We start from the raw sequence: 26,555 nt of genomic DNA, 5'->3' as shown, positions 1-26,555 counted from the left end.
GCTATGGGGTTTAAGGGGGGGTTATGGGGCCCTATTAGGGGCTATGGGGTCTATGGGGCCCTATTAGGGGCTATGGGGTCTATGGGGGGGTTATGGGGCCCTATTAGGATCTATGGGGGGGGGTTATGGGGCCCTATTAGGGGCTATGGGGTCTATGGGGCCCTATTAGGATCTATGGGGGGGTTATGGGGCCCTATTAGGGGCTTTGGGGCCCTATGGGGCCCTATTAGGGGCTATGGGGTCTATGGGGCCCTATTAGGATCTATGGGGGGGGTTATGGAGCCCTATTAGGGGCTATGGGGTCTATGGGGGGGCTTTGGGGCCCTATTAGGGGCTATGGGGTTTATGGGGCTCTATTAGGGGCTATGGGGTCTATGGGACTCTATTAGGGGCTATGGGGTTTATGGGACTCTATTAGGGGCTATGGGGTTTATAGGGGGTTATGGGGCCCTATTAGGGGCTATGGGGTCTATGGGGCCCTATTAGGATCTATGGGGGGGTCTATGGGGCCCTATTAGGGGCTATGGGGTCTATGGGGCCCTATTAGGGGCTATGGGGTTTAAGGGGGGGTTATGGGGCCCTATAAGGGGTTAAGGGGTCTATGGGGCCTATTAGGGGCTATGGGGTCTATGGGGCCCTATTAGGATCTATGGGGGGGGGGGGTTATGGGGCCCTTTTTGGGGCTATGGGGTCTATGGGGCCCTATAAGGGGCTATGGGGTTTATGGGGCCCTATTAGGGGCTATGGGGTCTATGGGGCCCTATTAGGGGCTATGGGGTTTAAGGGGGGGTTATGGGGCCCTATTAGGGGTTATGGGGTCTATGGGGCCCTATTAGGGGCTATGGGGTTTATAGGGGGGTTATGGGGCCCTATTAGGGGCTATGGGGTCTATGGGGGGGCTTTGGGGCCCTATTAGGGGCTATGGGGTTTATGGGGGGTTATGGGGCCCTATTAGGGGCTATGGGGTTTATAGGGGGGTTATGGGGCTCTATTAGGGGCTATGGGTCTATGGGGCCCTATTAGGATCTATGGGGGGGTTATGGGGCCCTATTAGGGGCTATGGGGTTTATATGGTCTCTATGGGGTTTATGGGGTCTCTATGGTGTTTATGGGTCCCCGTGGGTTTAATGGGGTCTCTATGGGTTTAGTGGGGTCTCTATGGGGATCTATGGGGTTTATGGGGTCTGTATGTGTATCTATGGGGTTTCTGGGGTCTCTGTGGTCTCTAGGGGGTCCTGTGGGGCTTATGGGGTCTCTATGGGGATCAATGGGGCTAATGGGGTCTCCATGGGGTCTTTATAGGGCTAATGGGGTCTCTATGGGGATAATGGGTTCTCTATGGGGTCTCTATGGGGATAATGGGGTCTCTATGGGGTCTCTATGGGGATAATGGGTTCTCTATGGGGTCTCTATGGCGATAATGGGGTCTCTATGTGGATCTATGGGGTTAATGGGTTCTCTATGGGTTTAATGGGGTCTCTATGGGAATCTATGGGGCCCTGTGAGGTTAATGGGGTCTCTATGGGGATCTATGGGGTCTCTATGGGGTTAATGGGGTCTCTATGAGGATCTGTGGGGTTCATAGCGTCTCTATGGGGCTCCATGGGGTCTCTATGGGGATCTATGGGGTTAATGGGATCTCTGTTGTGCTAATGGGTTCTTTATGGGGTCTCTATGGGGATAATGGGGTCTCTATGGGTCTCTATGGTGTTAATGGGATCTCTATGGGAATCTATGGGGCTAATGGGGTCTCTATGGGTTTAATGGGGTCTCTATGGGACTCTATGGGGTCTCTATGGGGATCTATGGGGTTAATGGGGTCTCTATGGGACTCTATGGGGTCTCTATGGGGATCTATGGGGTCAATGGGTTCTCTATGGGTTTAATGGGGTCTCTATGGGGTCTCTATGGCGATAATGGGGTCTCTATGGGGATCTATGGGGTTAATGGGTTCTCTATGGGACTCTATGGAGTCTCTATGGGGATCTATGGGGTTAATGGGGTCTCTATGGGGATCTATGGGGTCTCTATGGGGTTAATTGGGTCTCTATGGGGATCTATGGGGTTCATAGGGTCTCTATGGGGCTCCATGGGGTTTATGGGGACTCTGTGGGTATCTGTGGGGTTTATGGGGTCTCTATAGGGATCTATGGGGTTAATGGGATCTCTGTTGTGCTAATGGGTTCTCTATGGGGTCTCTATGTGGATCTATGGGGTTAATGGGGTCTCTATGGGTTTAATGGGGTCTCTATGGGGTTCTATGGGGTCTCTATGGCGATAATGGGGTCTCTATGTGGATCTATGGGGTTAATGGGTTCTCTATGGGTTTAATGAGGTCTCTATGGGAATCTATGGGGCCCTGTGAGGTTAATGGGGTCTCTATGGGGATCTATGGGGTCTCTATGGGGTTAATGGGGTCTCTATGAGGATCTGTGGGGTTCATAGCGTCTCTATGGGGCTCCATGGGGTCTCTATGGGGATCTATGGGGTTAATGGGATCTCTGTTGTGCTAATGGGTTCTTTATGGGGTCTCTATGGGGATAATGGGGTCTCTATGGGTCTCTACGGTGTTAATGGGATCTCTATGGGAATCTATGGGGCTAATGGGGTCTCTATGGGTTTAATGGGGTCTCTATGGGGTTCTATGTGGTCTCTATTGGGATCTATGGGGTTAATGGGGTCTCTATGGGTTTAATGGGGTCTCTATGGGGTCTCTATGGGGATCTATGGGGTCAATGGGTTCTCTATGGGTTTAATGGGTTCTCTATGGGGTTCTATGGGGTCTCTATGGCGATAATGGGGTCTCTATGGGGATCAATGGGGCTAATGGGGTCTCCATGGGGTCTTTATAGGGCTAATGGGGTCTCTATGGGGATAATGGGTTCTCTATGGGGTCTCTATGGGGTCTCTATGGGGATCTATGGGGTTAATGAGGTCTGTGTGGGGTTTTTGGGGTCTCTATGGGGATCTATGGGGATAATGGGTTCTCTATGGGTTTAATGGGGTCTCTATGGGAATCTATGGGGCCCTGTGAGGTTAATGGGGTCTCTATGGGGATCTATGGGGTCTCTATGGGGATCTATGGGGTTAATGGGATCTCTGTTGTGCTAATGGGTTCTTTATGGGGTCTCTATGGGGATAATGGGGTCTCCATGGGGTCTTTATAGGGCTAATGGGGTCTCTATGGGGTTCTATGGGGTCTCTGTGGGACTCTATGGGGTCTCTATGTGGATCTATGGGGTTAATGGGTTCTCTATGGGTTTAATGGGGTCTCTATGGGGTTCTATGGGGTCTCTATGGCGATAATGGGGTCTCTATGGGGATCTATGGGGTTAATGGGGTCTCTATGGGACTCTATGGGGTCTCTATGTGGATCTATGGGGTTAATGGGGTCTCTATGGGTTTAATGGGGTCTCTATGGGGTTCTATGGGGTCTCTATGGCGATAATGGGGTCTCTATGGGGATCTATGCGGTTAATGGGGTCTCTATGGGGTCTCTATGGGGTCTCTATGGGGATCTATGGGTTTAATGGGGTCTCTATGGGGTTCTATGGGGCTCTATGGGGTTTCTGGGGTCTCTATGGGGATCTATGGGGTTAATGGGTTCTCTATGGGTTTAATGATGTTTCTATGGGGCTCTATGGGGTTTCTGGGGGCTCTATGGGAATCTATGGGTCTCTATGGGGTTAATGGGGTCTCTATGGGCCTCTATGGGGCTCTATGGGGTCTCTATGGGTTCTCTATGGGTTTATTGGGGTCTCTATGGGTCTCTATGGTGTTTCTGGGGTCTCTATGGGTCTCTATGGGTCTCTATGGGGTTTCTGGGGTCTCTATGGGTCTCTATGGGGTTAATGAGGTCCCTATGGTGTTTCTGGGCTCTCTGTGGCCTCTATGGGGTTCTACACTGTCTCCGAGGTGTCTCTGTGTGTTCTATGGGATCTATGGGTCCCAATGGGGTTTTTCTATGGGGTCTCGATGCGTTTTTGGGGCGAATTCCAGCAGTTTTGGGGGTCCCGGGACACGGAGGGCGGGACTTAGCTCAGTGCCGCTCTCCCATTGGTCAACGGGAGGACCCCGCGCCATCCCATTGGCTGCCCCGAGCGGGCAGGAAGTCGCCGGCTCAGCCCGCCTCCACCCCATGCTTCCCTGTTAGGGCTGCACAAGATGGCGGCGGGCGCAAGGCACGCTGGGAGTTGTAGTCCCCATGAGGCCATTTAAAATGACGTAAAGCGGAAGCTCGAACTACAACTCCCAGCATCCCCCGCGCGATGCTGAGCGAGAGGCATCCTAAGATGGCGGCCGCGCGCGGTGCATTCTGGGAGTTGTAGTCCCGCGTTCCGCCTAGCCATGTTATAGAGCGGAGACCGGAACTACAACTCCCATCGCCCCGCCCACTTCCGGTCTCCCCTCAGTCCGCACTTTGCGCTCTGCCGCCCGTTGGAGCGGAAGTGGAGGCGGAGCCGCGTGGCGTCGCTTTGGGCCGTTCGTGTGGGAAGGAGCCGAGTGGAACCGAACGGATCCGAACGGAACCGAATCGAACCGAACCCAGCGGGGCCCACTGAGGAACCGGAGGCCGAGAGGTGAGAACCGGGACCGGGAATGGAATGGAGATGGGGGGGGGACGGGGGGCGGGAAGGCCGCGATCCGTGTGAGGGGAAGGAGCGGATGGGGGAGGGGAAAGGGAAAAATTGGCGTTTTTGGGGAAAATATGGGGTGATTTGGGGAAAAATGGGGGTTTTGGGGGAATAAAGGGTGTTTTTGGGGGGAATATAGTGTGTTTTTGGGGAAAAATGGGGGTTTTGTGGGATAAAATGGGGGTTTGGAGGGAAAGAAGAGTGAGGGAAAAAAGGGGTTTTGTGAGGAAAAAGTGGGGATTTTGAGGAAGAAATGAGGTTTTGTGAAGAAAAATGGGTATTTCTGAGGGAAAAGTGGGGTTTTGTGAGGGAAAAATGGGGATTTTGAGGAAAACATGAGGTTTTTGTGAGGAAAAAGTGGGTTCTGTGAGGGAAAAGTGGTGATTTTTGAGGGAAAAAGTGGGGTTTTGTGAGGGAAAAGTGGGGTTTTGTGAGGAAAAAGTGGTTTTTGTGAGGGAAAAGTGGGGATTTTGAGGAAAAAATGAGGCTTTGTGAGGAAAAATGGGGATTTCTGAGGGAAAAGTGGGGTTTTGTGAGGAAAAAGTGGGGATTTGTGAGGGAAAAGTGAGGCTTGGTGAGGAAAAAAGGGTTTTTTGTGAGGAAAAGGGTTTTTATGAGGAGAAAGTGGGTTTTTGTGAGGGAAAAGTAGGGTTTTGTGAGGGGAAATGTGGGGTTTTGAGGAAAAAGTGGGATTTTGAGGGAAAATGTGGATTTTTGTGAGAGAGAAGTGGGGATTTTGAGGGAAAAAAGTGGGTTTTTGTGAGGGAAAAAGTGAATTTTTGTGGGGGAAAATGGGATTTTTGGGGCCGACTGAGGAACCGGAGGCCGAGAGGTGAGAACCGGGAAGGGGAATGGAATGGAGATGGGGGGGGACGGGGGGCGGGAAGGCCGCGATCCGTGTGAGGGGAAGGAGCGGATGGGGGGAGGGGAAAGGGAAAAATTGGCGTTTTTGGGGAAAATATGGGGTGATTTGGGGAAAATTGGGGGTTTTGGGGGAATAAAGGGTGTTATTTAGGGGAATATGGGGTGTTTTGGGGTGAAAATGGTGTTTTTGTGGGATAAAATGGTGTGGAGGGAAAGAAGAGTGAGGGAAAAAAGGGGTTTTTGTGAGGAAAAATGGGGATTTCTGAGGGAAAAGTGGGGATTTTGAGGAAAAAAGTGAGGTTTTGTGAGGATAAAATGGGGATTTCTGAGGGAAAAGTGGGTTTTTTGTGAGGAAAAAGTGGGTTTTGTGAGGAGATAGTGGGGTTTTGTGAGGGAAAAGTGGGGATTTGTGAGGGAAAAAGTGAGGTTTTGTGAGGAAAAATGGGGATTTCTGAGGGAAAATAGTGGGTTTTTATGAGGAGAAAGTGAAGTTTTGTGTGGGAAAAAGTGAGTTTTTGTGAGGAAAAATGGGATTTTTGAGGGAAAAAAGTGAGTTTTGTGAGGAATATGTGGGGGTTTGTGAGGAAAAAGTGGGGTTTTGTGAGGGAAAAGTGGGGATTTTGAGGAAAAAAGTGAGGTTTTGTGAGGAAAAAGTGGGGATTTCTGAGGAAAAAGTGGGGATTTGTGTGGGAAAAAGTGAATTTTTGTGAGGAAAAATGGGATTTTTGAGGGAAAAAAGTGAGTTTTGTGAGGGAAAAGTGAGGATTTGTGAGGAAAATGTGGGGTTTTTGTGAGGAAAAAAGGGGGATTTTGAGGGAAAAAGTTGGATTTTTGAGGGAAAAAGTGGGGTTTTGTGAGGAAAATGTGGGGTTTTGTGAGGAAAAATGGGGATTTCTGAGGGAAAAGTGGAGTTTTTGTGAGGAAAAAGTGGGTTTTAGTGAGGGAAAAGTGGGTTTTTATGAGGAGAAAGTGGGGTTTTGTGAGGGAAAAGTGGGGATTTTGAGGGAAAATAGTTGGTTTTGTGAGGAAAAAGTGGGTATTTTGAGGGAAAAAAATGATGTTTTGTGAGAAAAAATGGGGATTTCTGAAGGAAAACTGGGGTTTTTATGAGGAAAAAAAAGGCTTTTATGAGGAGAAAGTGGGGTTTTGTGAGGGAAAAGTGGGGATTTTTAGGGAAAAGTTGGGGATTTTGAGAAAGAAGTGGGGTTTTGAGGTAAAAAGTGGATTTTGAGGTAAGAAAGTGGATTTTTGATGGAAAAAGTGAGGTTTTTGAAGAAAAAAGTGAGTTTCTGAAAGAAAAAGTGGATTTTTGAGGGGAAAAAGTCGGAATTAGTGAGGAAACAAACGGAGCTGTTGGGGGGGGGCGGGAAGGCCGCGATCCGTGTGAGGGGAAGGAGCGGATGGGGGGAGGGGAAGGGAAAAATTGGCGTTTTTGGGGAAAATATGGGGTGTTTTGGGGAAAAATGGGGGTTTTGGGGGAATAAAGGGTGGTTTTGGGGGGAATATAGTGTGTTTTTGGGGAAAAAATGGTGTTTTTGTGGGATAAAATGGGGGTTTGGAGGGAAAGAAGAGTGAGGGAAAAAAGGGGTTTTGTGAGGAAAAAGTGGGGATTTTGAGGAAAAATGGGGTTTTGAGAGGAAAAAGTGGGTTTTTATGAGGAGAAAGTGGGGTTTTGTGAGGGAAAAGTGGGGATTTGTGAGGGAAAAAGTGGGGTTTTGTGAGGGAAAAGTGGTGATTTTTGAGGGAAAAAGTGGGGTTTTTTGTGGAAAAAGTGGGGTTTTGTGAGGGAAAAGTGGGGGTTTTGAGGAAAAAAATGAGGTTTTGGGAGGAAAAATTGGGATTTCTGACGGAAAAGTGGGGTTTTGTGAGGAAAAATGGGGATTTCTGAGGGAAAAGTGGGATTTTTGTGAGGGAAAAGTGGTTTTTGTGAGGGAAAAGTGGGGATTTTGAGGAAAAAATGAGGTTTTGTGAGGAAAAATGGGGATTTCTGAGGGAAAAGTGGGGTTTTTGTGAGGGAAAAGTGGGGATTTGTGAGGGAAAAGTGGGGATTTGTGAGGAAAAAGTGGGTTTTGTGAGGGAAAAGTGGGGATTTGTGAGGAAAAAAGGGGTTTTTGTGAGGAGAAAGTGGGGTTTTTGTGAGGGAAAAGTGGAGAATTTGAGGAAAAAATGAGGTTTTTTTGTGAGGAAAAAGAGGGTTCTGTGAGGAAAAAATTGGGGTTTTGTGGGGAAAAAGTGGGTTTTGTGAGGAGAAAGTGAAGTTTTGTGAGGGAAAAGTGAGGATTTTGAGGAAAAAATGAGGTTTTGTGAGGAAAAATTGGGATTTCTGAGTGAAAAGTGGGGATTTTGTGAGGAAAAAGTGGTTTTTTGAGGGAAAAGTGGGGATTTTGAGGAAAAAAGGGGTTTTTGTGAGGAAAAAGTGGGTTCTGTGAGGGAAAAGGTGGGGTTTTGTGAGGAGAAAGTGTTTATTTGTGAGGAAAAAGTGGGTTTTGTGAGGAGAAAGTGGGGTTTTGTGTGGAAAAGTGGGATTTTGAGGGAAAAAATGAGGTTTTGTGAGGAAATATGGGGATTTCTGAGGGAAAAGTGGGGTTTGTGAGGGAAAAGTGGGGATTTAGAGGGAAAAAATGGGGTTTTGTGAGGAAAAATAGGATTTCTGAGGGAAAAGTGGGGTCTTGTGAGGAAAAAGTGGGGATTTTGAGGGAAAATAGTGGGGGTTTTGTGAGGGAAAAGTGGGGATTTTGTGGGAAAAAAGGGGTTTTGTGAGGAAAAAGTGGGTTTTGTGAGGGAAAAAGTGGGGATTTTGAGGAAAAAGTGAGGTTTTGGGAGGAAAAATGGGGATTTCTGAGGGAAAAGTGGGGTTTTGTCAGGAAAAAGTGGGGATTTTGAGGAAAAAAGTTTTTTTGTGAGGAAAAAGGGTTTTTTTATGAGGAGAAAGTGGGTTTTTGTGAGGGAAAAGTGGGGATTTTGAGGGAAAAATTTGGGATTTTGAGAAAAAAAGTGGGGTTTTGAGGTAAAAAAAGTGAAATTTTGAGGTACAAAGTGGATTTTTGAAGGAAAAAAGTGAGGATTTTAAAGAAAAAAGTGAGTTTTGGAATGGAAAAGTGGATTTTTGATGGGAAAAAGTAGGAATTGGTGAGGAAACAAACGGAGCTGTTTTGGGGGGGCGTGATGGCCGCGCTCAGTGTGAGGGGAAGGAGCGGATGGGGGGGGGAGGGGAAGGGAAAAATTGGCGTTTTTGGGGAAAATATGGGGTGATTTGGGGAAAAATGGGGGTTTTGGGGGAATAAAGGGTGGTTTTTGGGGGAATATAGGGTGTTTTGGGGTGAAAATGGTGTTTTTGTGGGATAAAATGGGGTTTGGAGGGAAAGAAGAGTGAGGGAAAAAAGGGGGGTTTTGTGAGGAAAAAGTGGGGATTTGTGAGGGAAAAATGAGGTTTTGTGAGGAAAAATGGGGATTTCTGAGGGAAAGTGGGGTTTTGTGAAGAAAAAGTAGGGATTTGAGGAAAAAATGGGGTTTTCTGAGGAAAAAGTGAATTTTGAGGGAAATGAGGGTTTTTTGTGAGGAAAAAAGTGAGTTTTTGTGAGGGAAAAGGTGGGTTTTGTCAGGGAAAAAGTGAGTTTTTGTGAGGAAAAAGTGGGGATTTTGAGGAAAAAATGAGGTTTTGTGAGGAAAAATGGGGATTTCTGAGGAAAAGAGGGGTTTTGTGAGGAAAAAGTGTGGTTTTATGTGGGGAAAAGTGAATTTTTGTGAGGAAAAATGGGATTTTTGAGGGAAAAAAGTGAGTTTTGTGAGGAAAAAGTGAGGATTTGTGAGGAAAATGTGGGGTCTTGTGAGGAAAAAAGGGGGATTTTGAGGGTAAAAGGTGGATTTTGAGGGAAAAAGTGGGGTTTTGTGAGGGGAAATGTGGGATTTTGAGGGAAAATGGTGTTTTTATGAGGAGAAGTGGGGATTTTGAGGGAAAAAAAGTGGGTTTTTTGTGAGGAAAAAGTGGGGTTTTTGTGAGGGGAAAGGGGATTTGAGGGAAAAGGGGTTTTTGTGAGGAAAAAACTGGATTTCTGAAGTAAAAAGTGGGGTTTTGTGAGGAAAATAGTGTTTTTGAAGGGAAAAAAGTGTATTTTTGAGGGAAAAAGGGGTTTTGTGAGGGGAAAAATGTGGGATTTTGAGGGAAAAATGTGGATTTTTGAGGGGAAAGTGGGGTTTTGTGAGGGGAAATGTGGGGTTTTGAGGGGAAAAGTGGGATTTTGAGGGAAAATGGGGTTTTTATGAGGAGAAGTGGGGATTTTGTGGGAAAAATGGGGTTTTTGTGAGGAAAAAAGGAATTTTTGTGGGGGGAAATGGGATTTTTGAGGGAAAAAAGTGAGTTTTGTGAGGAAAATGGTGGGGTGTTGTGAGGGGAAAAAAGTGGATTTTTGAGGGGAAAAAGTGGGGTTTTGTGAGGAAAAAAGGGGATTCTGAGGGGGAAAAGTTGGGATTTTTGAGGGGAAAAAGTGCGTTTTGAGCAAAAAATCATTTGTAAGGAAGAAAGTGGGATTTGGGGGGAAAAAGGGGATTTTAAGGGGCAAAAAATGGTTTTTTTTTTTGAGCAAAATGTGGTATTTGTGGGGGATAAAGGGATTTTGTGGGGAAAAAAGTGAGATTTAAGTGAAAAAGGGATTTTGTGAGGGGAAAAAGTGGGGTTTTGAGGAAAAAGTGGGATTTTGAGGAAAAAAGAGGTTTTGTGAGCTAAGAAGTGGAATTTTGAGAGAGAAAAAGTGGATATTTGAGGGGAAAAAGTGGAATTTTAAGGAAAAAGTGGATTTTTTGAGGAAAAAACCTGATTTTTGTGAGCTAAAAAGTGGGTTTTTTGAGGAAAAATGGTTTATTTTGAGGAAAATTTGGGTTTTGTGAGCTAAAAAGTGGAATTTTGAGGAAAAAAGTGGGATTTTGAGGAAAAAACTGATTTTCGTGAGCTAAAAAAGTGGAATTTTGAGGAAAATGGATTTTTTTAAGGAAAAATGGTTTTATTTTGAGGAAAAATGGGGTTTTGTGAGAGGAAATAGTGGAAGTTTGAGGGGAAAATTTGGATTTTGTGAGCTAAAAAGTGGAATTTTGAGGGGAAAAAGTGGATTTTTTGAGGGGAAAAATGATTTTGTGAGCTAAGAAATGGAATTTTGGGGAAAAAATGGTTTATTTTGAGGTGATAAATGGGTTTTGTGAGCTAAAAAGTAGAATTTTGAGAGGAAAAAGTGGGATTTTTGATGGAAAAATGATTTTTGTGAGTTAAAAAGTGGAATTTTGAGGAAAAAAGTGGATTTTTGAGGAAAATGGGTCTTGAGAGCTAAAAGTAGAATTTTGAGGGGAAAAAGTGGAATTTTGAGGAAAAAAGTGAGATTTTGAGGAAAAAGTGGGAATTTGAGGAAATAAACTGATTTTAGTTGAGCTAAAAAGTGGAATTTTGAGGAAAAAGTGGATTTTTGGAGGAAAAATTGTTTATTTTGAGGAAAAAATGGGTTTTGTGAGCTAAAAAGTGGAATTTTGAGGGGAAAAAATGGGATTTTGAGGAAAAAAACTGATTTTCCTGACCTAAAAAGTGGAATTTTGAGGATAAAAGTGGATTTTTGGAGGAAAAAATGGTTTTTGTGAGCTAAAAAGTGAGATTTTGAGAGGAAAAAGTGGGATTTTGAGGGAAAAAAACTTTATTGTAGCTAAAATGTGGAATTTTGAGGAAAAAAAGGATTTTTTGAGGAAAAATGGTTTATTTTGAGGAAAATTTGGGTTTTGTGAGAGAAAAAAGTGGAAGTTTGAGGGGAAAAGTTGGTTTTCAGGGGAAAAACTGGGTTTTGTGAGCTAAAAAGTGGAATTTTGAGGAAAAAAGTGGATTTTTTGAGGAAAAAATTGTTTATTTTGAGGAAAAAAATGGGTTTTGTGAGAGAAAAAAGTGGAATTTTGAGGGGAAAAAGTGGGATTTTGAGGAAAAAAACTGGGTTTTGTGAGCTAAAAAGTGGGATTTTGAGGAAAAAAGTGGATTTTTGGAGGAAAAAATGGTTTTTGTGAGCTAAAAAGTGAGATTTGGAGAGGAAAAAGTGGGATTTTGAGGGAAAAACCTGATTTTCGTGAGCTGAAAAGTGGAATTTTGAGGAAAAAAGTGGATTTTTTAAGGAAAAATGGTTTATTTTGAGGAAAAAATGGGTTTTGTGAGCTAAAAAGTGGAATTTTGAGGAAAAAAGTGGATTTTTGGAGGAAAAATGGTTTATTTTGAGGAAAAATGGGTTTTGTGAGAGGAAATAGTGGAAGTTTGAGGGGAAAATTTGGGTTTTGTGAGCTAAAAAGTGGAATTTTGAGGGGAAAAAGTGGATTTTTTGAGGGGAAAAATGATTTTTGTGAGCTAAAAAGTGGAATTTTGAGAGGAAAAAGTGGGATTTTTTTATGGAAAAAATGATTTTTGTGAGTTAAAAAGTGGAATTTTGAGGAAAAAAGTCGATTTTTTGAGGAAAAATGGGTTTTGAGAGCTAAAAAGTAGAATTTTGAGGGGAAAAAGTGGAATTTTGAGGAAAAAAGTGAGATTTTGAGGAAAAAGTGGGATTTTGAGGGAAAATTCGGTTTTGTGAGCTAAAAAGTGGAATTTTGAGAGGAAAAAGTGGGATTTTGAGGAAAAAACTGATTTTCGTGAGCTATAAAGTGGGATTTTGAGGAAAAAACCTGATTTTTGTGATCTATAAAGTGGAATTTTGAGGGAAAAAGTGGATTTTTTGAGGAAAAAAGTGGGTTTTTTGAGGAAAAATGGTTTATTTTGAGGAAAAATGGGTTTTGTGAGCTAAAAAGTGGAATTTTGAGAGGAAAAAGTGGGATTTTGAGGGAAAAACCTGATTTTCGTGAGCTAAAAAGTGGAATTTTGAGGAAAAAAGTGGATTTTTTTGAGGAAAAATGGTTTATTTTGAGGAAAAATGGGTTTTATGAGAGGAAAAAGGGGGATTTTGAGGGGAAAAAGTGGGATTTTGAGGGAAAAAACTGTTTTTTGTAGCTAAAAAGTGGAATTTTGAGGAAAAAGCTGATTTTTGTGAGCTAAAATGGAATTTTGAGGAAAAAAGTGGATTTTTTGAGGAAAAAATTGTTTATTTTGAGGAAAAATGGGTTTTATGAGAGGAAAAAGTGGGATTTTGAGGAAAAAACTGATTTTCGTGAGCTATAAAGTGGGATTTTGAGGAAAAAAACCTGATTTTAGTGAGCTAAAGAGTGGAATTTTGAGGAAAAAGTGGATTTTTTGAGGAAAAAAGTGGATTTTTTGAGGAAAAATGGTTTATTTTGAGGAAAAATGGGGTTTTGTGTGAGGAAAAAGTGGAAGTTTGAGGGGAAAAGTTGGTTTTCAGGGGAAAAACTGGGTTTTGTGAGCTAAAAAGTGGAATTTTGAGGGAAAAAAGTGGATTTTTTGAGAAATCCAATGTTTTTTGTGAGCGAAACATGGAATTTTGAGGGGAAAAATGGTATTTTTGAGGAAAAAGGGGGATTTTGAGGGGAAAAAGTGGGATTTTGAGAGGGAAAAGGTGGGATTTAGGGGAGTTTGTGGGGAAAATGGGGGATTTGGGGCAGTTTGTGAGGGAAAAAGTGGGATTTTGGGGTAGAAAAAGTGGGATTTAGGGTGGTTTGTGAGGGAAAAAGTGGAATATTAGGCAGTAAAAGTGGTTTTTGGGGCAGTTTGTGAGGGGAAAAGTGGGATTTTGAGGGGGAAAAGTGGGATTTTTGGGTTGAAAAAGTGGGATTTAGGGTAGTTTGTTCAGAAAATGTGGGATTTTGAGGGGAAAAAGTGGGATTTGGGGCAGTTTGTGAGCTGAAAAACAGGATTTTAAGGGGGAAAATGGGATTTGGGGCAGTTTGTGTGGAAAATGTGGGATTTTGAGGGGAAAAGTGGGATTTGGGGCAGTTTGGGAGCTGAAAAATGGGATTTTGAGGGGAAAAAGTGGGATTTGGGGCAGTTTGTGAGGAAAATGTGGGGTTTTGAGGGGGGAAAGTGGGTTTTGAGGCTGTTTGGGAGGAGAAAAGTGGGATTTTTGGGGAGAAAAAGTGGGATTTTGGGGCAGTTTGTGAGTTGAAAAATGGGATTTTAAGGGGAAAAAGTGGGATTTGGGGCAGTTTTAGAGGGGAAAAGTGGGATTTTTGGGAGTAAAAGCGGGATTTCAGTATTTTGTGAGGAGAAAAGAGGGATTTTGAGGGGAAAAAGTGGGATTTTGGGGCAATTTGTGTGGAAAATGTGGGATTTTGAGGGGGGAAAGTGGGATTTGGGGCTGTTTGGGAGAGGAGAAGTGGGATATTAGGTAAGAAAAGTGGTTTTTGGGGTAGTTTGAGGGGAAAAGTGGGATTTTGGGGGGAAAAAGTGGGATTTGGGGGTATTTTGTGAGGGGAAAAGAGGGATTTTGGGGAGAAAAAGTGGGATTTAGGGTAGTTTGTAAGGGAAAAAGTGGGATTTGGGGGAGAAAAAGTGGGGTTTGGGGCTATTTGGGAGGAGAAAAGTGGGATTTGGGGGAGAAAAATGGGATTTTGGGTAGTTTGAGCTGAAAAATGGGATTTTGGGGGGAAAACGTGGAGTTTGGGGCTGTTTGGGAGGAGAAAAGTGGGATTATTGGGGAGAAAAAATGGGATTTTGGGGCAGTTTGTGAGTTGAAAAATGGGATTTTAAGGGGAAAAAGTGGGATTTGGGGCAGCTTGTGAGGGGAAAAGGGGATTTTGGGGAGAAAAAGTGGGATTTAGGGTCATTTGTAAGGGAAAAAGTGGGATTTTGGGGAGAAAAATGGGATTTGGGGGCAATTAGTGAGGGGAAAAATGGGACTTTAAGGGGAAAAAGTGGGATTTGGGGCAATTTGTGAGGGGAAATGGGATTTTGGGGGGAAAAAGTGGGATTTGGGGCTGTTTGGGAGGAGAAAAGTGGGATTTTGAGGGGGAAAAGTGGGATTTTTTGGGGAGGAAAAGTGGGATTTAGGGTAGTTTGTTCAGAAAATGGGGGATTTTGAGGGGAAAATGGGATTTTGGGGAGAAAAAATGGGATTTAGGGTAGTTTGTGAGCTGAAAAATGGGATTTTAAGGGGAAAAAGTGGAGTTTGGGGAAGTTTGTGAGGGGAAAAGTGGGATTTTGAGGGGGAAAAGTGGGATTTTGGGGTAGAAAAAATGGGATTTGGGGCAGTTTATGAGAAAAATGATGGATTTTGAGGGGGAAAAGTGCGATTTGGGACAGTTTATGAGGGGAAAAGTGGATATAGGGTAGGAAAAGTGTTATTTTGGGGCTGTTTGTGAGGAATGAAGTGGGATTTTTGGGGAGAAAAAGTGGGATTTGGGGTAGTTTGTAAGGGAAAAAGTGGGATTTTGGGGAGAAAAATGGGATTTTGGGGCAATTTGTGAGGGGAAAATGGGATTTTGGGGGGAAAAAGTGGGATTTGGGGCTGTTTGGGAGGAGAAAAGTGGGATTTTTGGGGAGAAAAAGTGGGATTTAGGGTAGTTTGTAAGGGAAAAAGTGGGATTTTGAGAGGGAAAATGTGGGATTTAGGGGAGTTTGTGGGGAAAATGGGGGATTTGGGGCAGTTTGAGAGGGAAAAAGTGGGATTTTGGGGAGAAAAAGTGGGATTTAGGGGAGTTTGTTCAGAAAATGTGGGATTTTGAGGGGAAAAAGTTGGATTTTTGGGGGAAAAAGTGGGATTTAGGGTAGTTTGTGAGTTGAAAAATGGGATTTTTGGGGGAAAAAGTGGGATTTGGGGCTGTTTGTGAGGGGAAAATGGGATTTTGGGGGGAAAAAGTGGGATTTGGGGCTGTTTGGGAGGAAAAAAGTGGGATTTTTGGGCAGAAAAAGTGGGAATTAGGGTGGTTTGTGAGCTGAAAAATGGATCTTAAGGGGAAAAACGTGGAGTTTGGGGCTGTTTGGGAGGAATAAAGTGGGATTTTGAGGGGAAAAGTGGGATTTTGGGATAGAAAAAGTGGGTTTGGGGGCAGTTTATGAGAAAAATGTGGAATTTTGAGGGGAAAAAAAGTGGGATTTGGGGCAGTTTGTGAGGAAAATGTGGGATTTTGAGGGGGGAAAGTGGGTTTTGAGGCTGTTTGGGAGGAGAAAAGTGGGATTTTTGGGGAGAAAAAGTGGGATTTAGGGTGGTTTGTGAGTTGAAAAATTGGATTTTGAGGGAGAAAAGTGGGATTTGGGGCAGATTGTGAGGGGAAAATGGGATTTTGGGGAGAAAAAGTGGAGTTTGGGGCTGTTTGGAGGGGAAAAGTGCATTTGGGGAGAAAAAGTGGGATTTAGGGTAGTTTGGTCAGAAAATGTGGGATTTTGAGGGGAAAAAGTGGGATTTAGGGCAAATTGTGAGGAGAAAAGTGGGATATTAGGGAGAAAAAATGGAATTTAGGGTAGTTTGTGAGCTGAAAATGGGATTTTAAGGGGAAAAAGGGGGATTTGGGGCAGCTTGGGAGGAATAAAGTGGGATTTTGGGAGAAAAAGTGGGATTTAGGGTAGTTTGTAAGGGAAAAAGTGGGATTTTGAGAGGGAAAAGATGAGATTTAGGAGTTTGTGGGGAAAATGGGGATTTGGGGCAGTTTGTGAGGGAAAAAGTGGGATTTTTGGGTAGAAAAAGTGGGAATTTAGGGTAGTTTGTTCAGAAAATGTGGGATTTTGAGGGGAAAAAGTGGGATTTGGGCAGTTTGTGAGCTGAAAAACAGGATTTTAAGGGGGAAAATGGGATTTGGGGCAGTTTGTGTGGAAAATGTGGGATTTTTGAGGGGAAAAAGTGGGATTTGGGGCAGTTTGTGAGGAAAATGTGGGATTTTGAGGGGAAAAAGTTGGATTTTTTGGGGGAAAAAGTGGGATTTAGGGTAGTTTGTGAGTTGAAAAATGGGATTTTGGGGGGAAAAAGTGGGATTTGGGGCTGTTTGGGAGGAGAAAAGTGGGATTTTTGGGGAGAAAAAGTGGGATTTAGGGTAGTTTTGTGAGCTGAAAATGGGGATTTTAAGGGGAAAACGTGGGATTTGGGGCAGATTGTGAGTGGAAAATGGGATTTTGGGGAGAAAAAGTGGGATTTAGGGGAGTTTGTGAGCTGAAAAAATGGGATTTTGAGGGGAAAAGTGGGATTTAGGGTAGTTTGTGTAGAAAACATGAGATTTTGGGTAGAAAAAGTGGGATTTGGGGCAATTTGTGAGGGGAAAAGTGGGATTTTTGGGGGAAAAAGTGGGATTTTGGGCTATTTGGGAGGAGAAAAGTGGGATTTTGGGGGAGAAAAAGTGGTTTTTGGGGTAGTTTGTGAAGGAAAATATGGGATTTTGGGGAGAAAAATGGGATTTTGGGGCAGTTTGGGAGCTGGAAATGGGATTTTGAGGGTAAAAAGTGGGATTTGGGAGCATTTGTGAGGGAAAAGTGGGTTTTAGGAAGAAAAAATGGGAAGTTTGTACAGAAAATGAGGAATTTTGAGGGGAAAAAGGATTCCATAGGGATCCCATAGGGTCTTATGGGTCTTTATGGGGTCTCATAGGGGGTCCCATGGGGATCTTTGGGTTCTATAGGGGTCCCATAGGGGGTCCCATGGGGATCTTTGGGTTCTATAGGGGTCTCATAGGGGGGTCCCATGGGGATCTTTGGGTTCTATAGGGTCTCATAGGGGTTTCCTTGGGGATCTTTGGGTTCCATAGGGATCCCATAGGGGGTCCCATGGGGATCTTTGGGTTCCATAGGGATCCCATAGGGGCCTCCCTGGGGATGTTTGGGGTCCCATAGGGGGTCCTTTGGGATCTTTAGGTTCCATAGGGGTCTCATAGGGGTCCCATGAGTTCTATAGGGGTCTCATAGGGGGTTCCTTGGGGAACTTGGGGTTCCACAGGGATCCATAGGGGAACTTGGGGTTCCATAGGGGCCTCCCTGGGGATGTTTGGGGTCCCATAGGGTTTCCATAGGGATCCCATAGGGGGTCCCATGGGGATCTTTGGGTCCCATAGGGGCCTGCCTGGGTATGTTTGGGATCCCATAGGGCGTTCTTTGGGTTCCATAGGGATCCCATAGGGGGTCCCATGGGGATCTTTGGGTTCTATAGGGGTCTCATAGGGGGTCCCATGGGGAACTTGGGGTTCCATAGGGGTCTCATAGGGGGTTCCATGGGGAACTTGGGGTTCCTTAGGGGACTCCTGGGGTTCTTTGGGTCCCATAGGAGTTCCATAGGGGTCTCAGTGGGTTTCATGGGGATCTTTGGGTTCCATAGTGATCCCATAGGGGCCTCCCTGGGGATGTTGGGTTCCATAGGGTTCCTTAAGGAAACTTGGGGTTCCATAGGGGACTCCCTGGGGATGTTTGGGGTCCCATAGGGTTTCCATAGGGGTCCCATAGGGTGTTCCTTGGGGATTTTTGGGTTCCATAGGGGCTTCCTTGGGGATGTTTGGGTCCCATAGGGGTCTCATAGGGGATTCCATGGGGAACTTGGGGTTCCATAGGGGACTCCCTGGGGATTTTTGGGTTCCATAGGGATCTCATAGGTGGTTCCTTGGCTTCCATAGGGGTCCTATAGGGGCTGTATGGGGTTCTATAGGGGGTTCCTTGGGGATCTTTGGGTTCCATAGGGATCCCGTAGGGGGTCCCATGGGGATCTTTGGGTTCCATAGGGATCCCATACGGGGTCCCATGGGGATCTTTGGGTTCCATAGGGATCCCATAGGGGGTTCCATGGGGATCTTTAGGTTCCATAGGGGTCTCATAGGGGGTCCCATGGGGATCTTTGGGTTCCATAGGGATCCCGTAGGGGGTCCCATGGGGATCTTTGGGTTCCATAGGGATCCCATACGGGGTCCCATGGGGATCTTTGGGTTCCATAGGGATCCCATAGGGGGTTCCATGGGGATCTTTAGGTTCCATAGGGGTCTCATAGGGGGTCCCATGGGGATCTTTGGGTTCCATAGGGATCTCATAGGGGGTCCCATAGGGTTCTTTGGGTTCCATAGGGATCCCATAGGGGTTTCTTTGGGTGTCTTTGGGTCCCATAGGGGTCTTATATGGTCTTCCCTGGGAATCTTTGGGTTCCTTAGGGATCTTCAGGTTCCATAGGGATCTCACAGGGGACTCCCTGGGGATGTTTGGGGTCCCACAGCGGGTTCCTTGGGGATGTTTGGGTTCCATAGGGGCCTTATATGGTCTTCCCTGGGGCTTTATGGGATCTCATAGGGGGCTCCTTGGGGATGTTTGGGTTCCATAGGGGTCTCACAGGGGGTTCCTTGGGGCCTTATGGGGTCCCATAGGGGATCCTCTGGGGAACTTGGGGTCCCATATGGGGTTCTTAGGGGAACTTTGGGTTCCATAGGGATCCCATAGGGGCCTTCCATGGGGATCTTTGGGTTCCATAGGGATCACATAGGGGGTCCCATGGGGATCTTTGGGTTCCATAGGGATCCCATAGGGGGCCCCATGGGGATCTTTGGGTTCCATAGGGATCCCATAGGGGTCCCATGGGGATCTTTGGTTCCATAGGGGTCTCATAGGGGGTCCCATGGGGATCTTTGGGTTCCATAGGGATCCCATAGGGGGCCCCATGGGGATCTTTGGGTTCCATAGGGATCCCATAGGGGGTCCCATAGGGATCTTTGGGTTCCATAGGGATCCCATAGGGGTTTCCTTGGGGATCTTTGGGTTCTATAGGGATCCCATAGGAGCCTCCCTGGGGATGTTTGGGGTCCCATAGGGGGGTCCTTTGGGATCTTTAGGTTCCATAGGGGTCTCATAGGGGGTCCCATGGGTTCTATAGGGGTCTCATAGGGGGTTCCTTGGGGAACTTGGGGTTCCACAGGGATCCCATAGGGGAACTTGGGGTTCCATAGGGGCCTCCCTGGGGATGTTTGGGGTCCCATAGGGTTTCCATAGGGATCCCATAGCGGGTCCCATAGGGATCTTTGGGTTCCATAGGGATCCTGTAGGGGGTCCCATGGGGATCTTTGGGTTCTATAGGGGTCTCATAGGGGGTCCCATGGGGATCTTTGGGTTCTATAGGGATCCCATAGGGGGTCCCACGGGGATCTTTGGGTTCTATTGGGGTCTCATAGGGGGTCCCATGGGGATCTTTGGGTTCTATAGGGGTCTCATAGGGGGTCCCATGGGGATCTTTGGGTTCCATAGGGGTCTCATAGGGGGTCCCATAGGGATCTTTGGGTTCCATAGGGGACTCCCTGGGGTTCTTTGGGTCCCACAGGGGCTTCCATGGGGATCTTTGGGTTCCATAGGGATCCCATAGGGGCCTTCCTGGGGATGTTTGGGTTCCATAGGGATCCCATAGGGGGTCCCATGGGGATGTTTGGGTTCCATAGGGATCCCATAGGGGGTCCCATGGGGATGTTTGGGTTCCATAGGGATCCCATAGGGGGTCCCATAGGGATCTTTGGGTTCCATAGGGATCCCATAGGGGGTCCCATAGGGATCTTTGGGTTCCATAGGGATCCCATAGGGGATCCCATAGGGGGTCCCATGGGGATCTTTGGGTTCCATAGGGGTCTCATAGGGGGTCCCATGGGGATCTTTGGGTTCCATAGGGATCCCATAGGGACCTCCCTGGGGATGTTTGGGTTCCATAGGGGTCTCATAGGGGGTCCCATGGGGATCTTTGGGTTCCATAGGGATCCCATACGGGGTCCCATGGGGATCTTTGGGTTCCATAGGGATCCCATAGGAGCCTCCCTGGGGATGTTTGGGGTCCCATAGGGGGGTCCTTTGGGATCTTTAGGTTCCATAGGGGTCTCATAGGGGGTCCCATGGGTTCTATAGGGGTCTCATAGGGGGTTCCTTGGGGAACTTGGGGTTCCATAGGGCACTCCCTGGGGATATTTGGGTCCCATAGGGGTGTTCCATAGGGGCTGTTTGGGGTCCCATAGGGTTTCCATAGGGGTCCCATAGTGGTGCGGGTCCCGGGGGGGCGCTGACTCGGGGGCCCCCCGCAGGGGCGGCAGCGCGGTCGCCATGTACAATGGGATCGGGTTGCCGACGCCGCGGGGCAGCGGCACCAACGGCTACGTGCAGCGCAACCTGTCGGCCCTACGGCACAAGAGGGAGCGCGTGGAGCCCAGAGCCGACGAGGAGCTGCTCCGAACCGAAGCCGCCGCCGCAGCCGCCGCTCTGCCCAAGCGGCCCAACAGAGACATCCTGGACCACGAACGGAAACGCAAAGTCGAGCTGAAATGCCTCGAGCTCTCCGAGCTCATGGAGGAGCAGGGGTGAGATACACGGGGACACGTCACCCCCCCTTTGACCCTGTGTTGTGTGTCCCCCCCCTATTTGACCCTCTGTATCCCCCTTTTGGCCCTGTGTCCCCCTATTTGACCCTGTATCCCCCACCCTTTGACCCTCTGTATCCCCCTTTTGGCCCTGTGTCCCCCTATTTGACCCTGTATCCCCCACCCTTTGACCCTCTGTATCCCCCTTTTGGCCCTGTGTCCCCCTATTTGACCCTGTATCCCCCACCCTTTGACCCTTTGTATCCCCCCTTTTGGCCCTGTATCCCCCTGTCTGACCCTCTGTATCCCCCTTTTGGCCCTGTATCCCCCTGTCTGACCCTCTGTATCCCCCCTTTTGACCCTGTATCCCCCTGTCTGACCCTCTGTATCCCCCCTTTTAGCCCTATTTCCCCGTTTGGCCCTGTGTCCCCCTATTTGACCCTGTATCCCCCACCCTTTGACCCTCTGTATCCCCCCTTTTGGCCCTATTTCCCCCTGTTTGACCCTCTGTATCCCCCCTTTTGGCCCTGTATCCCCCACCCTTTGGCCCTGTCCCCTCCACCCCCCATTTTTTGGCCCTGTATCCCCCACCCTTTGGCCCTTCCCCCCCCCTCCCCTTTGGCCCTGTGGTCCCCCCTTTTGACCCTCTGTATCCCCCCTTTTGGCCCTGTGTCCCCCCACTTGACCCTCTGTATCCCCCCCATCCCCCCACTTGACCCTCTGTATCCTCCCCCACCCCCCCTTGACCCTCTGTATCCCCCCCCCTTGACTCTGTATCCCCCCCCAACCCCCCTTTGACCCTCTGTATCCCCCCCCAAGCCCCTCTGTATCCCCCCACCCCCCTTGACCCTCTGTATCCCCCACCCTATGGCCCTGTGTCCCCCACCCTATGGCCCTGTATCCCCCCCCCCCCTTTGGCCCTGTATCCCCCAGCCTTTGGCCCTGTGGTCCCCCCTCTTTTGACCCTCTGTGTCCCCCACCCTATGGCCCTGTGTCCCCCACCCTATGGCCCTGTGTACCCCCACCCTTTGGCCCTGTGGTCCCCCCCTTTTGACCCTCTGTACCCTCCTTTGGCCCTGTATCCACCCCCCTTTGCGCCCCTGTACCCCCCCTCTGGTCCTGTGTCCACCCCCTTTGTCCCTGTATCCCCCCCCTTTGGCCCTGTGTCCCCCCCTTTTGACCCTGTCCCGTCCCCCCCCTTTTCAACCCTGTGTTGTCCCCCTTTTTGACCCTGTGTTGTCCCCCCCCTTTGGCCCTCTGTATCCCCCCCCTTTGGACCCTTTGTCCGCCCCCACCCCCCCCTTTGACCCTGTGTTGTCCCCCCTTTTCAACCCTCTGTACCCCCCTTAGGCCCTGTGTCCCCCCCCCCCTTTGAGCCTCTGTATGCCCCCCCTTTGGCCCTGTGTCCCCCCTCCCTTTGTCCCCCCCTTTGATTCTCTGTACCCCCCTTTGAGCCTTTACCTCATCCCCATCCTGCTTCTGCCCCACAAATCCCCAACCTCAAACGCCCCTCCCAGCCCCCAAACCCCAATCCCTCCCTCCAGCCACCCCCAGACCCCTACCCCCCCCACTCCCAGCCACCCCATACCCCAAACCCCACACTCCCAGCCCCCCAGCCCTCAACCCCCCCCCTCCCAGCCATCCCAACCCCCAAACAGCCCCCTTTGTCCCCCCCCAGACCCCAGACCCCTTCCCAGCCCCCCCAGACCCCCAACCCCCCCCATTTCAGCCCCCCCAGACCCCAATCTCCCCCTCCCAGCCCCCCCCAGACCCCAAACCTCCCCCTCCCAGCCCCCACAGCCCCAAACCCACCCCTCCCAGCTATCCCAACCCCCAAACCCCTACTCCTGCCCCCCCCATGCCCCCTTTGCTGCCCCCAGCCCCATAGCAGTGGGTCCCTGACCCCCGTGTGCTGCCCCCCAGGTACACAGAGAGTGAGATCCAGGAGAAGGTGGCGACGTTCCGCACCATGCTGCTCGAGAGGGACGTCGTGCTGGGCAAGGACGGAGACGCACCCGAGCAGCGACCCACGTGAGTCACAACACGTGGACCCACAGGGTCAGCTCAAACACATACAGACCCATATGGACCCACAGAGTCAGCTCAAACACACACTGACCCCATATGGACCCACAGAGTCGGCTCAAACACACACTGACCCCATATGGACCCACAGTGTCGGCACAAACACACACTGACCCCATATGGACACATAGAGTCACACTGAACCCATAGGGACCCACAGAGTCAGCTCAAACACACACTGACCCCATATGGACCCACAGAGTCGGCTCAAACACACACTGACCCCATATGGACCCATAGAGTCACACCAAATCCATACAGACCCATATGGACACATAGAGTCACACCCACCCCATATGGACCCACAGAGTCGGCTCAAACACACACTGACCCCATATGGACACATAGAGTCACACCCACCCCATATGGACCCATAGGGACCCATAGAGTCACACTGACCCCATATGGACCCATAGAGTCACACCCACCCCATGTGGACCCATAGGGACCCATAGAGTCACACTGACCCCATATGGACCCATGGAGTCACACCAAACCCATACAGACCCATATGGACCCATAGAGTCACACCAAACCCATACAGACCCATATGGACCCATAGAGTCACACCGAACCCATACAGACCCATATGGACCCATAGAGTCACACTGACCCCATGTGGACCCATATGGACCCATAGAGTCACACCCACCCCATATGGAACCATATGGACCCATAGAGTCGCACTGACCCCATATGGACCCATAGAGTCCCCTGCAACACACATGGACTCCATATGGACCTATAGAGTCACACCAACCCCATATGGACCCATAGAGTCACAGCAATCCCATACGGACCCATAGAGTCACAGCAACCCCATACGGACCCATAGAGTCACACCGACCCCATATGGACCCATAGAATCTCCCCCCCACACCTCCCCGCCCTCCCCCCCATATACTTTCTTTTCCATATATTCTCTCTTCCTTACATATCCCCCCCCCCCATATATCCCCCCCCATATGTCCCCCCCCATATACCCCCCCCATATACCCCCCCCATATACCCCCCCCATATACCCCCCCCATATACCCCCCCCATATACCCCCCCCATATATCCCCCCCCATATATCCCCCCCCATATATCCCCCCCCATTCATCCCCCCATACATCCCCCCCATACATCCCCCCATACATCCCCCCATACATCCCCCCATACATCCCCCCATACATCCCCCCATACATCCCCCCATACATCCCCCCATACATCCCCCCATACATCCCCCCATACATCCCCCCATACATCCCCCCCATACATCCCCCCCATACATCCCCCCCATACATCCCCCCCATACATCCCCCCATATATCCCCCATATATCCCCCATATATCCCCCATATATCCCCCATATATCCCCCCCATACATCCCCCCCCATACATCCCCCCCCATACATCCCCCCCCATACATCCCCCCCCATACATCCCCCCCCATACATCCCCCCCCATACATCCCCCCCCATACATCCCCCCCCATACATCCCCCCCCATACATCCCCCCCCATACATCCCCCCCCATACATCCCCCCCATACATCCCCCCCCATACATCCCCCCCCATACATCCCCCCCCATACATCCCCCCCCATACATCCCCCCCCATACATCCCCCCCCATACATCCCCCCCCATACATCCCCCCCCATATACCCCCCCCCATATATCCCCCCCCATATATCCCCCCCCATATATCCCCCCCATATATCCCCCCCCATATATCCCCCCCCATATATCCCCCCCCATATATCCCCCCCCATATATCCCCCCCCATATATCCCCCCCATATATCCCCCCCATATATCCCCCCCCATATATCCCCCCCTATATATCCCCCCCATATATCCCCCCCAAATATCCCCCCCCATTCATCCCCCATATATCCCCCCCCATACATCCCTCATACATCCCCCATACATCCCCCATACATCCCCCATACATCCCCCCATACATCCCCCCATACATCCCCCCATATACCCCCCATACACCCCCCATACACCCCCCATACATCCCCATACACCCCCCCATATACCCCCCATACATCCCCCATACATCCCCCATACATCCCCCATACATCCCCCATACACCCCCCATACACCCCCCATACACCCCCCATACATCCCCCATACACCCCCCATCCATCCCCCATCCATCCCCCATCCATCCCCCATCCATCCCCCATCCATCCCCCCCATCCATCCCCCCCATACATCCCCCCCATACATCCCCCCCATACATCCCCCCATACATCCCCCCCATATATCCCCCCCCATGTATCCCCCCCATGTATCCCCCCCATGTATCCCCCCCATGTATCCCCCCCATGTATCCCCCCATATATCCCCCCCCATATATCCCCCCCCATATATCCCCCCCATATATCCCCCCCCATATATCCCCCCCCATATATCCCCCCCCATATATCCCCCCCCATATATCCCCCCCTATATATCCCCCCCATATATCCCCCCCATATATCCCCCCCATATATCCCCCCCCATTCATCCCCATATATCCCCCCCCATACATCCCTCATACATCCCTCATACATCCCCCATACATCCCCCATACATCCCCCATACATCCCCCCATACATCCCCCCATACATCCCCCCATACATCCCCCCATATACCCCCCATACACCCCCCATACACCCCCCATACATCCCCATACACCCCCCCATATACCCCCCATACATCCCCCATACATCCCCCATACATCCCCCATACATCCCCCATACATCCCCCATACACCCCCCATACACCCCCCATACACCCCCCATACACCCCCCATACACCCCCCATACATCCCCCATACACCCCCCATCCATCCCCCATCCATCCCCCATCCATCCCCCATCCATCCCCCCCATCCATCCCCCCCATCCATCCCCCCCATCCATCCCCCCCATCCATCCCCCCCATCCATCCCCCCCATCCATCCCCCCCATCCATCCCCCCCATCCATCCCCCCCATACATCCCCCCCATACATCCCCCCCATACATCCCCCCCATACATCCCCCCCATACATCCCCCCCATACATCCCCCCCATACATCCCCCCCATACATCCCCATATATCCCTCCCATATACCCCCCATATATCCCCCATACACCCCCCATGTATCCCCCATACATCCCCCCCATACATTCCCCATACACCCCCATACATCCCCATATATCCCTCCCATATACCCCCCATATACCCCCCATATATTCCCCCCATACACCCCCATACATCCCCATATATCCCTCCCATATATCCCCCATATCCCCCCCATATATCCCCATACATCCCCCATACACCCCCATACATCCTCATATATCCCTCCCATATATCCCTCCCATATAACCCCCAATATATCCCCCCCATACATCCCCCCCCATACATCCCCCTCCTTATATCCCCCCCCATATACCCCCCATATATCCCCATACACCCCCCATACATCCCCATAACCCCCTAACCGCGGTGTCCCCTCAGTGTGGCAGATCCCCCCCATGAGCTGGATGCAGTGGATCAGAAGAACGAGCGCCTTCGCGCAGCGTTTGGTATCAGCGACTCGTACGTGGACGGCAGCGCCTTCGACCCCGCACGGCGCAGGGACCTGGACAGGAGCAACGACAGGAGCAGCGACACGGCGCAGGGCAACGACGGCAACACTGCACCCAGGTACTGCCCTTATATACACCTGCCTCTATGGGGCACCACACTGAGCTCCAATGGACCCCCCACTGCCCCCCATTGCTCCCATGTGGCCTTCAGGACCCCCCCATTGCCCCCCATTACCCCCATGTGG

At 49.2% G+C, this 26,555-nt stretch overlaps 1 protein-coding gene across 1 annotated transcript; it reads left to right on the top strand.

The window, feature by feature from the left end:
- Positions 1 to 4,439: 4,439 nt before the first annotated feature.
- LOC146751951 (serine/arginine repetitive matrix protein 2-like) lies at positions 4,440 to 26,549 on the top strand (the record flags this gene model as incomplete). The annotated part of the gene is made up of 4 exons (XM_085533368.1): positions 4,440 to 4,580; positions 20,403 to 20,675; positions 22,599 to 22,706; positions 26,240 to 26,549. Coding segments are annotated over exons 2-4 (672 nt in total), but the record flags the coding sequence as incomplete, so codon positions are not given.
- Between the last annotated feature and the right edge of the window lie 6 nt (positions 26,550 to 26,555).

Source organism: Coturnix japonica, unplaced genomic scaffold (assembly GCF_054131305.1).
Source record: "Coturnix japonica strain WE unplaced genomic scaffold, WE-NBRP24 Scf058, whole genome shotgun sequence".
In the NCBI taxonomy this organism is placed as follows: domain Eukaryota; kingdom Metazoa; phylum Chordata; class Aves; order Galliformes; family Phasianidae; genus Coturnix; species Coturnix japonica.
Note: the sequence above shows the minus strand (reverse complement) of the source record. Positions and strands in the feature narration are given on the sequence as shown.